Here is a 16,948-nt window from a genome sequence, read left to right as displayed (position 1 = left end):
TAAAATAAAGTGTAGCAGCAGCTTGAGTGTCCCTTTTTCTTTGTTAATCGTTTCACATCATGACTTAACAGTTTCAGCCGATTATAGAACAATATCAGTCTTTACACATCATAACAATTGAACAGTTTTAAAGTTTCTCTTTCTTTCCCTCTTATATTGCAGTCCCTCACTCGCTTTTTTTAAATTCATTGTGAGAATTGAGCTCGAGCTTGTCCTGCCAGGAGTTTGTAAATCTGGGCTGACATGGAGTCAGGGCTATTCTCATACCCATGCAGGTGCTCATTGGTTACAGCAGTGGTTATCAAAGTGGGGGGCATGACAAAGAGGCATGACAGGGGGGGCGCGAGAGACCAGGAGGAAAAATGGTTATTAAAAAAAAAAAAAAAGATTATTAAAAAAAAAAAAAATCATATTTTTAAAAATTATTGATTCGAAAATAATATGATACAGTACTATTACGTCTGGGTCTCTGTGTTTCATTAAAGCTCGGCTCTGTGTGTGTGTGTGTGTGTGTGTGTGTGTGGAACGAGGCACACGTTTATATGATCATTATAGTTATAAAAAAATAAGAGAATACATGAAAAACAGCTATGAAATACTATATGACAGTAAAACAAGAATAAAGTTTAAAAGAGTGATTTATAAAATATCCATAAAGAAATAGTATGAGAGAGAGATGTATCCATAGATCTCTTCATTTTGCTCTCAAAGTGCACCAGATTGATGCTTTCAACTTCAATATTTAAAAATCTTCCCGGGGGAGCATGCCCCCGGACCCCCCTATGTGAGGTCCACACACCACCTATAAAAATAGCACTTTACCCCTGCTTACACCTATATGCCGAGACTTGATATCGAGCCTTCATTGTAACAGTTGCGGGTACACTGTGTGTATGCGTGGGGAGTGTTGCAGTAGAAAATTCCACTGTAGCGACCGGTACATTAATGGGAAACCCTAAATGTTTGAGCACGCTCTATGAAAGGTCAAGCTACCCCACAGCACCCCCAAAAGAAGTCTCTGGCGCCGCCACTGAGCCTGACTATTTGTGTTGGGGGGGCCCGACTTTTTTTTTTCTCCAAAGGGGGGGCCTGACCGAAAAAGTTTGAGAACCACTGGGTTACATTGATGCAAACACAGACCAAAAGAGAGAACTATTCGAAGCAGAAAAAAAACAGCGTAATATACCATCTGACAAAGGCCTGTGCTATAATGCTTCAATTAACTGGCTATTCTTTATAATATACTCTGATCAATAGGAGACAGAGATGTTAAGTTAAAAATCAAGGGTTTTTATTATTATTTACAGCAGGGGTGGGGAACCTTTTTCCTTTCAATTTTTACAACATCCTCCGAGGGTCGTACAAATTATGGAACTCAATCTCTGCTTAAAAAAACTAAAATCACAGCCCATTCATTTCACCTTTCTTTCATGCTGTGCAAAGAAAAAGCAACCTCTGAATCCAGATATCTCACCATGACTCGCGCATGCATGCATGTGCACGGTGTGGCATGACCACCAAAACAGAAAGATATGGACACAAGATGTGTGCAAATGTATTTAGTATCCTATCCATGTGAACACGATTTAAGTGGGGGAGGGACCAAACCTCCTCTAGGGGGGTCCGGGGGCATGCTCCCCTGGGAAGATTTTTTTTTAAATATTGAAGTTAAAAGCATCAATCTGGTACACTTTGAGAGCAACATTAAGAGATCTATGGATACATCTCTCAACACCCATATGAAACAGAACTGTAAGCATATTTTTCTTTTGGATATTTTACAAATCACTCCCCTTTTAAACTCTATTCTTGTTATTTTTAACAACTTTTTTTGTTACTGTCATATAGTATTTTATACCTGTTTTTCATTTAGTCTCATTAATAACTATAATGATCATATCAAGTTGTGCCTTAACCTCACTGAGCTGAGGTTATTTGAGCCTCTCAGGCGAGAGCTCTCTTCCACCTGGTTGTAGAAAAGCTCTTTAAATTCGTTAGCATAGCTAGCTAACCAGATGCTAATAACAACAGATCGCCACTGTGCTTACAACTAAAGACACAGCCACGCAAACACTGCGGCATGTGTACGGCTCCTTATGGGTATTGCAATATTTGAAGGGCTGGAGCGGGGTTCCGGTGCTCTCTGAGCACTCCTTTCAGACGAGACATATACCACGTGAAGACACGTTACGCTCGTGTTGTGTTCAAGGAACCTGTCCTTGGCCAGGAAAAACAGGTACTCGCTTGTTTAATTATTTTTGCGGTCTAGATTTCTTCTTCTTTTTTGAAGTGAGAAGTTGTCCGTCAGTCGGACTGACGGACGGACTCCCCAAAACGAAAACTCTTCGGTTCTTCACGAATAACACAAGTCACCCAAATCAGCGTTAAAAAAGCGGGAGGCGCCGAAAAATCCCCTATTAATGTATTGATTATAGCTCCGGGTCCGTATAGGTCGGCGTCTGGGTCCGGATCCGGACCGCGGTCCGCCTGTTGCCGACCCCTGATCTAAAGTAACAGACAGAGAATCAGCACTTTTGAAACAGGGCTGAAACAGAGGGGATTATGGGATGCTGCAATGATCTGTTTGGTGTTTGGAGCCAAACACCTCAGAGACATGTTTTGTATATATCTGAGAACTATAATATATTAATGAAAAACAGTATAATAGGGGACCTTTAATGCGTAATAATGACTCTTAATTATTAGAATCCAGGTAAGCAAAATATAGTTTCCATAATTAGCTAACGGTTTTGTCCCTTTCTGTGTCCAAGGTGCGTCAGTCTTCTCTGAGGTCGTTCATCGGAGTGGTTCCCCAGGACACGGTTCTCTTCAACAACACAATCCGCACCAACATTCGCTACAGCCGAGTCACAGCGAGCGACGAGGAGGTGGAGCGAGCTGCCATGGCTGCCGACATACACACCAGGATACTGGAGCTACCTCAGGGTCAGGCTGGGGTGTGTGAATGATGATAATGATGGAAATGTTTATTTTGTTTGACTTTGATGATGGCTGAAGAATACCTTTAACAGGACATTTGCTAAGGATGGCAACATTTACACATCCTTGAGTCAAGTAGAAGTACAGATACTCGTGTTTTAAAATACTCTGGTAAAAGTAGAAGAACTGACTAAACTTCTTTACTCAAGTAAAAGTAAAGAGGCTTTGAAATGTACTTAAGTTAAAAGTACCCATAACTAGCAGCTGTTTTAAAGAGTACCTGACCTCCCTTTATATTAAGAGAACAATAATGTCATTGTTAGCTAATGAATGTTTCCATGCTGAACAACGGCAACATGACAACGTTTTCATTGGTCCCTCTTCTTTAGAGAAGACCAGGAAATTATGGATACACGGATCGTGTTCAAATCAATAGGCACGCAATGACTCTAAATAATAATGATCACGCACCAAACACACATTCAAACTAAAGGAACCAGCCTGTTTGGAAAATGTAAGAAGTAGAAAGTACAGGTATTTGTGTTCAAAATGTAAGAAGTAAAAGTAAAAAGTCGTCAGAAAAATAAGTAGTTGAGTAAAGTACTGATACCAGAAAAATGTACTTAAGTACAGTAACAAAGTATTTGTACTCCACTACTTCACACCTCTGACATTTGCCAATTTGAAAGTTTAAATATTTAGATGCAGGTGGGTAATGATGATAATAATGGAGATGATGGCATTATGTCCAATCAGGATATGACACGGAGGTGGGGGAGCGAGGTCTGAAGCTCAGCGGGGGGGAGAAGCAGAGAGTGGCGATCGCTCGAACCATACTGAAAGAACCTCGGATCATTCTGCTGGACGAGGTGAGGAAACAGTGGGATTACCACACTTCAATACTTGCTTTATAACTAAATGTTACTTTTAGACAAGAAGGTTAAACAACGGCAGCATTACTCAGGAACATTAAGGGTTAAAATATTCACTACAGGTTAGGTCGAGGCAGTATCATTCCAGGCCAAAAGGGAAATATCTTGACAGAAACGAAAGATTGCAACACTGAATATATTGTATTTATAATCTTACTTTATATCCGGTCAGTGTCCGGCAGTGGCTCAGTCAATATGGAGTGTGGACTGCTACTTGGAGAGGTCCCAGTTCACCTCCTGCCCCTGCCGTGGTGCCCTTGAGCAAGGCACCGGACTTAGCTGCGTTCAAGTAGTATTTAATCACATGATACATATTACTTACACTAATTTGTACACATTATACTGTGTGTTGTTTACTCCACCAGGCCACGTCTTCACTGGACACCCAGACTGAGAGGAACATCCAGGCTTCACTGGCCGAGGTCTGCACCAACAGGACGACTGTCGTGGTCGCACACAGGTGACAATACTACCAAGATATGTCGTTTAACTGGGAAAACCCTAATAAGTTCCATGTTTTTACTTGATCAGCAGCCACCATTTCTGAGTGTCAACTAAGACACCAATTGGTGCAAATCATAGCCACTGGATGCCATACATTAGATTAGATTTGACTCAGAACAGCTACTGAGATAATGAAATACAGTGTTGAACTAAGATACAAAGTCAATTAACCTTCCAAAAATAAAAATGTAAAGACTCTGTAGCCAAACAAGGAGCAAATGTAGACACAGCTTTGCATACTAACAGGCTGACACTGACAATTTTAACATGATGATGTTTAGCCGTTTTTTTGTGCACTATCAGTCCAGACTAGAACAAGCAAAGGTCAGTTTTCTCGTGGCGCTCGAGGAAAGTGAGCAGATGAACAAAGTCACTGGGGTACATCCTCTGAGGACCATGAATGTCTGCACAAAAGGTCATAGAAACTCATTCAATTCAACCAAGCAATGTCCGCCCTCCATGGATGTATTTATGTAACTGTTGCAAGCAGTGACTCCATAATTGTCGGCTTATAAATTGTATAACGATGTTTACAAGCCAAACACTCTGTTTTCTTTGTCTACACATCAACACTTAAAATTGAGTTTCTGAAAATCTTTACCCGACTGGAGTTTAACAAAAGCTCTGTTTTCAGTGATCTTGAACACTCAAGACTCAATATTACAAACATACCCACGTTCGTGTGGCTCACAAACACGGATTTTGCCAAGGACACGACAGTGGCCTCTAACAATGTGATTACAATGGTCAGATGAAGGTCAGATGAAGAGATGAAAGGAGAAGGATGTGTGATAGATGTGGTGAAAGAGAAACAGGATTAGATGCAGACACAAAGAGAGGGATGGAGAGATTAAATGAAAAGCTGATTGGAGGACATGAAGTGACGTGTGATGACAGGTCAACAAAAGTAAAACAAACAGATGTCTGGTTATTAATCTGTCTGAGTGATATTGAAAAAGACTTGAAAGGCTCTGACCGTTCCATCATTGAAACGCATCAGGAGTGAAGTAGCCTCTTGTGCTGAATCTGCCATGTTTTTTCATGAGTACAATGGGTTCTTTTTCTTCTTGTTCAACACAAACATGTTTTTATTGTAGGGAAGAAGAAATGTTAAAAGAGTGAATTTGTAATTTACACTACAAATGGATAACTAGAAGAACAATATTTAGTTTCTCATATTTACACATTTGATCATTACCAGGATCTCTTTCCAAATGACCAAATAAGTTAATCTTCTTCAACAATAAGATCTATGGTGTGTTTCATTTTGCTAAGCCGATGCCTGAACTAAAACGCAATAACAATTTGGTTAATCAGCTAAAAATATATAATTTAAAGCATCATTAAGTTCTTTGTAGACTCTGAAATCTTCATGTAACCTAAGATAAATCTTTACTTATACTGTAAGAGCTATTGGTTGAAAGTACAATATGTTATTTATTTTTCCAAGTGTCCCACACAGAAGCTGTCTACTGTATATTGATCCTTGATTCCAAGCAAACAACATGTCTGAAGGATATTCTTTTTTTAGTTTAAAATGTTTTTGGTGAGGTGAGACTTCTGGTTCAAGAAATATATATGTATTCTCTTTCAATGTGTCCAACACTATGATTGAGAACCAAATACCTGCATAACTAACCTTCCCATCAACCTCAGCTGTACTTTGTGCTATTTATCAAATGCTAGCATACATGTTGAACTAAGTTGGTGAACATTGTAAACAAAATACCAGCTAATCTTGTGCCATGTTAGCATTGGGATTGTCTAAATACAGCTTCACAGAGCTGTCGTCATGGCTGTTGACTTGTTTTGTTATTACACTGAACAAAAATATAAATGCAACACTTTTGTTTTTGCTCCCATTTTTCATGAGATGAACTCAAAGATCTAAAACATTTTCTATATACACAAAATAACCATTTCTCTCAAATATTGTTCACAAATCTGAAAATATCTGTGATAGTGAGCACTTTTCCTTTGCCGAGATAATCCATCCCACCTCACAGGTGTGGCATATCAAGATGCTGATTAGACAGCATGATTATTGCACAGGTATGCCTTAGGCTGGCCACAATAAAAGGCCACTCTAAAATGTTCAGTTTTATCACACAGCACAATGCCACAGATGTCGCAAGTTTTGAGGGAGCGTGCAATTGCCATGCTGACAGCAGGAATGTCCACCAGAGCTGTTGCCTGTGAATTGAATGTTCATTTCTCTGCCATAAGCCGTCTCCAAAGGCGTTTCAGGGAATTTGGCAGTACATCCAACCGGCCTCACAACCGCAGACCACGTGTAACCACACCAGCCCAGGACCTCCACATCCAGCATGTTCACCTCCAAGATCGTCTGAGACCAGCCACTCGGACAGCTGCTGCAACAATCGGTTTGCATAACCAAAGAATTTCTGCACAAACTGTCAGAAACCGTCTCAGGGAAGCTCATCTGCATGCTCGTCGTCCTCATCGGGGTCTCGACCTGACTCCGGTTCGTCGTCGTAACCGACTTGAGTGGGCAAATGCTCACATTCGATGGCGTCTGGCATGTTGGAAAGGTGTTCTCTTCACGGATGAATCCCGGTTTTCACTGTTCAGGGCAGACGGCAGACAGCGTGTGTGGCGTCGTGTGGGTGAGCGGTTTTCTGATGTCAATGTTGTGAATCGAGTGGCCCATGGTGGTGGTGGGGTTATGGTATGGGCAGGCGTATGTTATGGACGACGAACACAGGTGCATTTTATTGATGGCATTGTGAATGCACAGAGATACCGTGACGAGATCCTGAGGCCCATTGTTGTGCCATTCATCCACGACCATCACCTCATGTTGCAGCATGATAATGCACAGCATGTTGCAAGGATATGTACACAATTCCTGGAGGCTGAAAACATCCCAGTTCTTGCATGGCCAGCATACTCACCGGACATGTCACCCATTGAGCATGTTTGGGATGCTCTGGATCGGCGTATACGACAGCGTGTTCCAGTTCCTGCCAATATCCAGCAACTTGGCACAGCCATTGAAGAGGAGTGGACCAACATTCCACAGGCCACAATCAACAACCTGATCAACTCTATGCGAAGGAGATGTGTTGCACTGCGTGAGGCAAATGGTGGTCACACCAGATACTGACTGGTTTTCGGACCCCCCCAGACCCCCCCAATAAAGCAAAAATGCACGTTTCAGAGTGGCCTTTTATTGTGGCCAGCCTAAGGCACACCTGTGCAATAATCATGCTGTCTAATCAGCATCTTGATATGCCACACCTGTGAGGTGGGATGGATTATCTCGGCAAAGGAGAAGTGCTCACTATCACAGATTTTTTCAGATTTGTGAACAATATTTGAGAGAAATGGTTATTTTGTGTATATAAAAAATGTTTTAGATCTTTGAGTTCATCTCGTGAGAAATGGGAGCAAAAACAAAAGTGTTGCATTTATATTTTTGTTCAGTGTATAATGTTGTGGATGCATTTATACCCAGCAAACACAATGAAGATTGTTTACAGATGTTGACTGGGACTAATCATCTGTGACTAGTAATCTCACCAGCTGGGCTGTGAGGTCATTTCTTTATAATCTGCCTTTTTTAATTATCTGTATAGTGCCAGTTTTGCTGTTCAAGTCTTTCTCTCAGACCTCACATTGACCTGCAGTCTTTGAACAAGTTGATCCACCAGCTTAATAATCTTTCAATAGCAGCAGCAGATGGTGTGTGTGTGTGTGTGTGTGTGTGTGTGTGTGTGTGTGTGTGTGTGTGTGTGTGTGTGTGTGTGTGTGTGTGTGTGTGTGTGTGTGTGTGTGTGTGTGTGTGTGTGTGTGTGTGTGTGTGTGTGTGTGTGTGTGTGTGTGTGTGTGTGTGTGTGTGTGTGTGTGTGTGTGTGTGTGTGTGTGTGGTGTGTGTGTGTGTGTGTGTGTGTGTGTGTGTGTGTGTGTGTGTGTGTGTGTGTGTGTGTGTGTGTGTGTGTGTGTGTGTTATCATTGTATCTAAGGCCTAGTTGATCAAGTCAATAGACAATCCTGATCCTACAAGGAATCACAACAGACAGGTCATGATTTCACTTTGCAGGGTGAGTCTGTAATCAACTTCTGTTATTGGATGGGCTGAATGTTTTTCTTCTCCTGAACATGATGAACTCCTCAACTTGTTATCAGTAGGTAGGTGGTAGTGATGTGCAATGACTTCGTCGAAAACATAAAGTTGTGTTTTGCTTAAAAGCAGGTCTTAGTTCTAGAATAGGATTAATTGAATGTGGAGGTCAGCAGAATGATACTTTCTTTCTCTTTGACCATGGGTTGTATATAAAAGTAATTTAATTTGTCCCAGAGAGGCATTTCTACTGCTGTTTTGTTTTGTAATAGTAAAATCATGATATGTAAAGCGTTAAGGAAAATGGTGAAGACCTCAAGCTGAAACTCACCTCAACAGTTTATAAGTTTAACAGGATTTCTTAACATCAGACTTGTAGTCTAATGACAGACTTTCCTTGGTTGGCGTCAGTATGCCAATGAGCCAGCATGCATGTATGTTTTGCCTAGAAATATGTTTCACTGCATCCCAGCCAAGAATAGGAAGATATGAAGTATAAAGTGTATTCTGAAAATGACCTTAAAAACCAGACATACCCTCAGTGCTGCCTGCATGTAAACACACTGGGTTGTTCTTCTTGGTTTAAAGCCTGAATCAGAGGTTACAAAAGCTATGACGTGTTCAGTCTCTGGGGAGAGATATTTCTACCTTTGACCGAGGTTTTCTATCAAATATTGAAGGTGGACGTCCAAAGATAGCCTTGGTGACACTAAATCAGAGTGGTGGCTCTGCTGAAGCTTGAAGTGACATTCAGCAGTTTGGAGAGGCATGAACTCTATGGTTGAAAAACCTTTTTTTGTGTCATGGGCATGGGTATAAATACTTCCTGGGATGAGGGCCACATGTCTTTACATTACATTGCATTTAGCTGACGCTTTTATCCAAAGCGACTTACAATAAGTGCGTTCGACCAACAAAATACAAACTTGAAGAAAACAGAATCATATAAGTACATCAGGTTTCATAGAGCAACAACATTTCAAGTGCTACTCAACTGGCTTTAGGTAAGCCAGTCCTTTATTAGTATATAAGTGCTTTGTTAATAGTTATATCGCTCGAAGTGGAGTCGTCTCCCTCAAGAAGCTCCAGGTTGCTTATAATGATTGTTTGCGTATACTGCTTGGAAAACCAAGGTGGTGCAGTGCAAGTGAAATGTTTTGTAATGCACGAGTCAACACGTTCCATGCTCTCTTGAGAAATCTGATGTACAAATTCATCTGTCGATTGAATGTTTCTCATAACTCTGTCATTATGCTGCTTTCAAATCCGTGTCTCAGTGCGGTACGATGCCTGTCACCTCTGTGGAAACATTGGTATAACTGCCTTTTTTAATTCATATTTGAGTGTTGTATGTCTTTTAATAATGGACCAAGAGTCTCTTCAAATAAAGCTGATGATAATGACAAATCATGTTTAGATCCATACATCTAATCTTCACGTGTTTTGTTTATTTACTGAAGAAGAAGATCGAATATGGCACGGATACAAACATATAGATATCTTACAACACCATTGAAGACATTCTCCCCATTTGGTCACATTACAAAGTTGATTATGCTGACAGACAGTTTGATTATTGTGCCTTTAATCAGAGAATGGTCATAAACATGAACTTCAATAATTTATAGGTTCATTAAGAGTTCTCCAACCCAGAGCAACATACTCAGCTGTGTGTGTGTGTCGGCTTGTTGCACATGTCAGAGGTAAAGACAGTGTGTGTTTGTGTTTCTCCAAGTGATTACAAATGAATTAACATGTATTTCACTTTTTATTTTTTATTTAATTTGAGCTGTTCGTGTCAATAGCAAAACTACCGTACTATTCAGAAAATGATTTGTATGTCCTAATACATAGTTAGCATTAGCATCTTGGTAGCTGAAACGACACAAACCAAAACATTTACTCTTTTTGTGTTGTGCAGGTTGTCCACTATTGTCGGCGCAGACCAGATCCTGGTGGTCGACAACGGACAGATAGCGGAGAGAGGAAGGTAAGGTTATCTGTTGGGGATGTTATCTTGTGCTTGTGTGACACACCTGAACGATTCTGTGTCTCCTAAGTGCTTGCAAATTCGTTATCTGTAGATCAAAACCTAAGAGTGTGGTTTTGTGTGTGACCCTTAAACCCTTCTGGTGCCTTTCTCAACCCCAGAGGCTGATGGACAACCCCATATCACACACACACACACACACACACACACACACACACACACACACACAATGGAGCTGCCACTTAACTGTTGATGCGTACAGTCTTTTGATATAGGAGCTGGTAATGAAGACTTCCTTTCTCACACATGCACGCTTGCACTCACACTCACATAGGCAGTTGGAAGCAAGAGGAGACACAAGTGGTATTTTCCTCTTTCTAAAGTTTAAATTGATCATCCAGATGAATATATTGTCCATATTATTACTCAGGTATTGATAACAGCAGAGAGGAGTTAGTCACATATGGCACTGTGGTTGATGGTAAACATCTGCAGGGACTTTGTTTGTCCCTGCAGGCATGTGTGGGGAACACCAACCAAAAAGCATCCATCTTTTGATCGACATTGTGATGTAAACACAAGATGGGCTCATTGAACCTCCGGTGTCAAAATACACCGATTTCTGCCACAAAGTGTGGGAGTGAAACAGAGACAGGAAGAGGCCTCATCCCGTCCTCAGGCTTTCCCTGTGCTTAACATTCTTTACGAGGACTACATCGGCGCTAAGATGGCTAATATTTAAAATGCTGTTTGCTTATGAATACAACCTGTGTCGAAGCTTACATGTACACATTATACAAGTGTTTTTGTAGCGATCAACAACACCAACAATGTCTTCTAGGGCAGACACAGCCAAGTAAGTCTGCTTGGATAGTTCATATTTTGTACAATCTCCGCCGGTTTGGGTTATGGGAGTGTGATGATACATTTTTGGAAAACTCAAAGGTTACATTCAGATCATTTATATGGCAGCAAAAAACGATTTTCTATGTGAAGATATAGTGGAGTAATGGCGTCTCGAACAGAGAATGATGTCACACTCACTGTGTGTGTGTTGCCCTGCTGCTGATAACGCTGTTACGACTAAAGGCATTGTTGTGCCATCGCCAATTTGAGAACTATGTGGAGGCAATCCCTCAATCATTGATATAATCTGTATTTTTAGCCCCTTTACGATCACAAAAGCCTTAGCGTCTCCTTTTTCAACTTTTCTCACATTTTCTGTCCTCAGGCGGACATTGGCCACTTCTTCCCCTCTTTTCCTCCAATGTTTCTCTTTATTTCCCCTACTTGTTCCTAATTATATATCTGCATTTCCACTTATCTCTTAGTTTCCTCCACATCAACCTGTTCCTACTTCTCTATTTCTGACCCTCGCAGTGTTTCTCTCTCTGTCTCTCGCTCTCTTTCCGTCTGGCATTCCAGACAGGAACACACTTGTGGTTTTACTAATTCATAGTAAAGTTGGCTAGTAGAATTGTATACAGCTAAACTTTATTTTAAAGCAGCTCTGAAGTTACAAGACATTATGAGTGACCCATATTATCCTCTGCCTGCTTTTCATTTCTATTCCTTTTTTGTTAAAGCTAAATTCCTCCCTTTTTCACCCTTTTTGTTGATCACAATAACAGCAAACATTAACAGGTATTATCAGAAAAAGTGATTTTTACAGATTCATTACATTTGTGAAGACAATTTGTATTGGCAATACCAAATGTGCAGGCATGTACCATCAATGCATGCTTAGTCATGTAAAAAATACCATGCCATACCAGCTGGCTGGCTATGTTGTGATTAGTCAACCACTTAGAGATGTCCCGCCCCTTAGCCTATCAAGTACAATGTGTTGGAGTGCTAGCCGAGACAAGATCGAGTGTAACTTAGTGATGTCATTATGTTACAGAAGTAAAGAAAGGCAAGGCAAGTTTATTTATATAGCACCTTTCAACACAAGGCAATTCAAGGTGCTTTACAAAAATGAAAGACATTCAGACAAAGGCATTTAAAATCAGTCATTAAGATGAAAAGATAATAAAAAAAAACATTAAAAGAAAAAGTACATGAATAAAAGTACATCAATAAAAAGTTACAGTGCAGTTTAAGATGTGAATAGTTCAATTAAAAGCAGCGACAAAAAGAAAAGTCTTCAGCTTGGATTTAAAAGTAGTCAGAGTTGCAGCGGACCGGCAGGTTTCTGGGAGTTTGTTCCAGATATTTGGAGCATAATAACTGAACGCTGCTTCTCCATGTTTAGTTCTGACTCTGGGGACAGAAAGCTGACCAGTCCCTGAAGACCTGAGAGATCTGGATGGTTCATAATTTAGCAGGAGGTCAGAAATGTATTTTGGGCCTAAACCATTCAGTGCTTTATAAACCAGCAGCAGTATTTTGAAATCTATTCTTTGACACACAGGAAGCCAGTGTAAAGACTTCAGAACAGGAGTGATGTGATCCACTTTCTTAGTGTTAGTGAGGACTCGAGCAGCGGCGTTCTGAATCAGCTGCAGCTTCCTAATAGATTTTTTAGTGAGACCTGTGAAGACACCATTACAGTAGTCCAGTCTACTGAAGATAAAAGCATGGACAAGTTTTTCCAAATCCCGCCATGACATTAGTCACAGCAGGATTTGGATTTGGAAAAAAAATTGGATTTGGAAAAGAAAATTAGTCAAGAAAGGAGTCTAATAGAGTGTTTCAGGCAAGGGGGGGGGGGGTGTGGGAGAGAAACTCGCTCTGGAGGGAACACAGGGATTTTAGCATTTGTAGACCGTTAACATGCGCAAAAACCTATATAACACGCTACAGGAAAGGGAGAACCCCAAAAAGCATAACAGGGCCTCTTTTTTGGGATGATTGGCCCTCATGAGCTACTCCTCTGACTTTTTAATGTTTTTATCCACATTCTACATTTATGTTGGAAGATCAGAATGTTGATACCAGAAATGTTTTCTTTCTTGTCTCATCCTATTGTCTTCCTCTGTCCAGACACGAGGAGCTGCTGATGCAGGGAGGTCTGTACGCAGCCATGTGGAAGAAACAGCAGAAAACTCACGACACGCAAACAGAAACACAGACGGAGAATCAGACTCAGGACACAATGCGCTGATCTATGTTTTTATTCCATACTCATAGTTATACACATACTTGATTTCTCTCATATGTGATGTTTTGTCATTTCATGTATCTGCACCCACTGTTGACTCTGCAGAAAGAGAAACCATGCAGTTGGTCACAAAATGATAACATTGACACTGTGAGATCATCTGGTCTTTGAAACCTGGTCTTGTGTTCCCTTGCAAATAAACTGCCTTTTCAATTACGGTTCAAGGAAAAATATTGTCTCTCATGTGAAACCAAAAGTTAACATTCCCTTTTGTTAATTTACATTTTAACTTAAATAACAATACAAAAGTTCTAATTTTAAAGGGGACCTATCATGCAAAATGCACTTTGTGATGTATTTTATACTTAAATATGTGTCCCCGGTGGGTCGGGGAACTCACGCAGCGTCAGAAAATAAAACCCTCTCTCTTTTCCTCCGTACCCAAATCTTTTAAAAACGGGTGTACAACGAGCGGATACAGATTTGCTGCCGATCTGACGTCAAATCGGCAGCGGACTAACAGAAAATTGCTATCAGAAACAATGCCTGACGTGTTTTGGACGTAATCTCCTCTTTGTTTACATTAGCAAGCCTCGCTAACACTCAGGGCTAACCTGTACTGCAGAGCACATGTGTTTTTAAAAAGCAGGAAATAAAAATAGGAACTCACCTTGTGGTAAACCCGCAAGAGAAAAAGCATTTGAGCTCCATACTGTTTCAGAAATAATCCTTGATGTGGTTTAGAACAGGATGGCGTTTTATCACAGCAAAATGTAACTTTAGCTCCGGGAGAATTCTGATCAGGCATTAGCTCCGCCTCCTCTTTTTTTTTTTTTAAGCTAAGGACCCAAAATCCGCGTTTCTCTTACAGGGCTGCAATAGAGGGGTTTGAGCAGTATGAAGCATGGCTACAATGGGTGAACTGTTTGGTATTTTAAGCAAAAAACTTCACAGATATGTTTTGTATAGGTATGGCCCTACAATATATGTTTCCAATATAGCATGATAGGTCCACTTTAAGCTAAACCCGGATGTTTTATCAAACCTAATCAGTAGTTTTTATGCATTTTTCATTTGTTTTATTTGAGTTTGCCAGTCAAATGACTCAGGGCATAAAGCAATTTAGTTGTATACAATTATTGTGAAATGTATTTAAGCTGTATATAAAAGCCCAAATGTCCAAACCATTTTGATCCGACATTAAACAGACCAAATCCTACAAGCTCCCTACTGCAAATGTCGAATTAAGCATACACTGCTGCAAACTGTTGCATATGAATGTAGGAAACAACTAAAGCTGCAGCAAACTGTAAAGTTAGCCAACTAACAAACAGCAATTCAGAAGATTTAACTAAAAGTAAAAGTGAAAGGTTCCCTGCAGCAGAAGGACCCGGCAGTGGTCAGGTGTCCTGGTTGTGAAGACTCCACCTGAGCCATTAAAGCTAAAGTGATTATGTTACTGAGATTGTTTTGGTGAAAACATCCTGGATGGGCTGATATGTGGTGTCAAAGGTTACTGTTTAGAGTACAACTATATCAGCAGCCAGAGGGCAAGAAAGAGGAAGACAGATGGAGAATGGGTTGTAGCTAGAACTTTTGTTAGTTAGCAATAAAAGACCCTGAAACAAAAACTGTCACAACGTTTCTCAGTAAATGTATAATACTTTTTTAAACTGCACTACACCAGAACCTACATAAAGCCTCTTTCAGACGTGAACCAAGTCATTTTATGTTGGTTTAAAGGGGACCTATCATCCAAAATGCACTTTTTGATGTCTTTTACACATAAAGATGTGTCCCCGGTGTGTCGGGGAACTCACTCAGCGTCAGAAAATAAAACTCTCTCTCTTTTCCTCCGTACCCAAATCTCTAAAAACCGGGCTACAACGGAGCTGATCCAGATTTGCGTCCGATATGACGTAATATCGGAAATGTAGGCTGGCTTTACGCCCACGGCCCTATCAGAAACAATGCCCGACTGTTTTGGACGTAATGTGGTCGGTGCATGTTTACATTAGCATCGCTAACACTCAGAGCTAACCTGTACTGGAGAGCATGTGTGTGAAAAAGCAGGAAATAAAAAGGAACTCAACCTTGTGGTATAACCGGCAAGAGAGAAAGCCTTTGAGCTCCAAACTGTTTCAGAGATAATCCTTGATAATCCATGATATGGCGTTTCATCAAGGCAGTATTTAGTTTAGACAGTAGCTGCCGGGTCCCGCATGAGCTCAGACCCCTCCTTTTTTTTTATCAATTATTTTTTGTTTTAAAGATTTATACCCCAAATCAGCACTTTTGAAACAGGAAGTGAAATAGAGGGATATGAGGCATGGCTAGCATGGGTGATCTGTTTGGTATTTTGAGCAAAACACTTCATAGACATGTTTTTTATATATTTGTATATATCTGAAGCATGAAAGGTGCACTTTAATGTTAACTTTACCGTCATTACGTTTGTAAGTAGAAACAAAAAAATATTTGAATAATTTCTTATCACAAAATAAGCCTATCTGTCGCGTTGTTCATAGACCGGATGCAACAGCCTCGGTTAAGGCCTGTTAGAGACATTTGGGACAGACACGATTCAAACTATTTCCCGTTTCCAACTCGTCAAAATGGCAGCTTAGTCAGTGGCCATTGCTTCAAATACAACATTTCAACATTTTACAACAAGTCAGTTTATCGCTTGCCTTAGTGACCAGTTGTTGGTATTACTGATGATACGCATTGTCAATATAATAAGAGATTATAGGAAAAATATACAAATATTACAGTTTGTTGAATGTCATTAAAGGTAAGAATGGAGAAACCAGATCGAGTAATTTGAAAGTACACAACCGAAAAAAATCTGCCCCTTCCTTCAGACTTCCTTACAGAGCCCCTCCTCCAACACACACGAACGCGCACATGACCAATGAGGGCACGAGATAAATGTGTGCATGAGATGGAAGGCTGACAGGTAGGTAGGCCATCCAATTATCTGCCGCGGGCCGAGGCAGATGATTGGTCGTGCTTTTTACAGCGCCACGGCTTCCACAGATGAAATGTTTGTATATATTTATTGTCAAAGCTTTTAATTTATTCATTGCTACCGGGATGTTAAGAGCATTCCATGGAATATAACAAAAATAAGTGAATTACCTACCCTACATTTAAGGCTATCAAATTTGAATTGGTAATTTCAAGTCAGACATTGGACGCTACAATTATAAACTCAAAGTGTCTGTTCCACGCAGCAGCAGCAGCAGCAAGTCAGGGTCCTCTCATTGTGCGCATACAATATCTGAGTTCTCAGGAAACTACTTGGCCAAGTTTAGGAAAATACCTTTATTTGGGTTTAAATTGGTACCCATGTTACGTTGTTGGCTACACTTCATACAAGACTTAAGTTAACA

The 16,948-nt window shown here is 40.4% G+C and overlaps 1 protein-coding gene across 1 annotated transcript; it reads left to right on the top strand.

Annotated features, from left to right (window-relative positions):
* The first annotated feature begins 269 nt into the window (after positions 1-269).
* On the top strand, positions 270-13,784 carry LOC117533229 (ATP-binding cassette sub-family B member 6, mitochondrial-like). The gene is made up of 6 exons (XM_034196846.1): positions 270-275; positions 2,772-2,946; positions 3,697-3,809; positions 4,238-4,332; positions 10,382-10,450; positions 13,436-13,784. Exons 1-6 carry the CDS (start codon positions 270-272, stop codon positions 13,554-13,556), a joined length of 579 nt encoding a protein of 192 aa, XP_034052737.1. The 3' UTR covers positions 13,557-13,784.
* Positions 13,785-16,948: the final 3,164 nt, after the last annotated feature.

This window comes from Gymnodraco acuticeps, unplaced genomic scaffold (assembly GCF_902827175.1).
Source record: "Gymnodraco acuticeps unplaced genomic scaffold, fGymAcu1.1, whole genome shotgun sequence".
Taxonomy (NCBI): Eukaryota; Metazoa; Chordata; class Actinopteri; order Perciformes; family Bathydraconidae; genus Gymnodraco; species Gymnodraco acuticeps.
The sequence above is the reverse complement of the archived record's forward strand: the minus strand, read 5'-3'. Positions and strand labels throughout refer to the sequence as shown.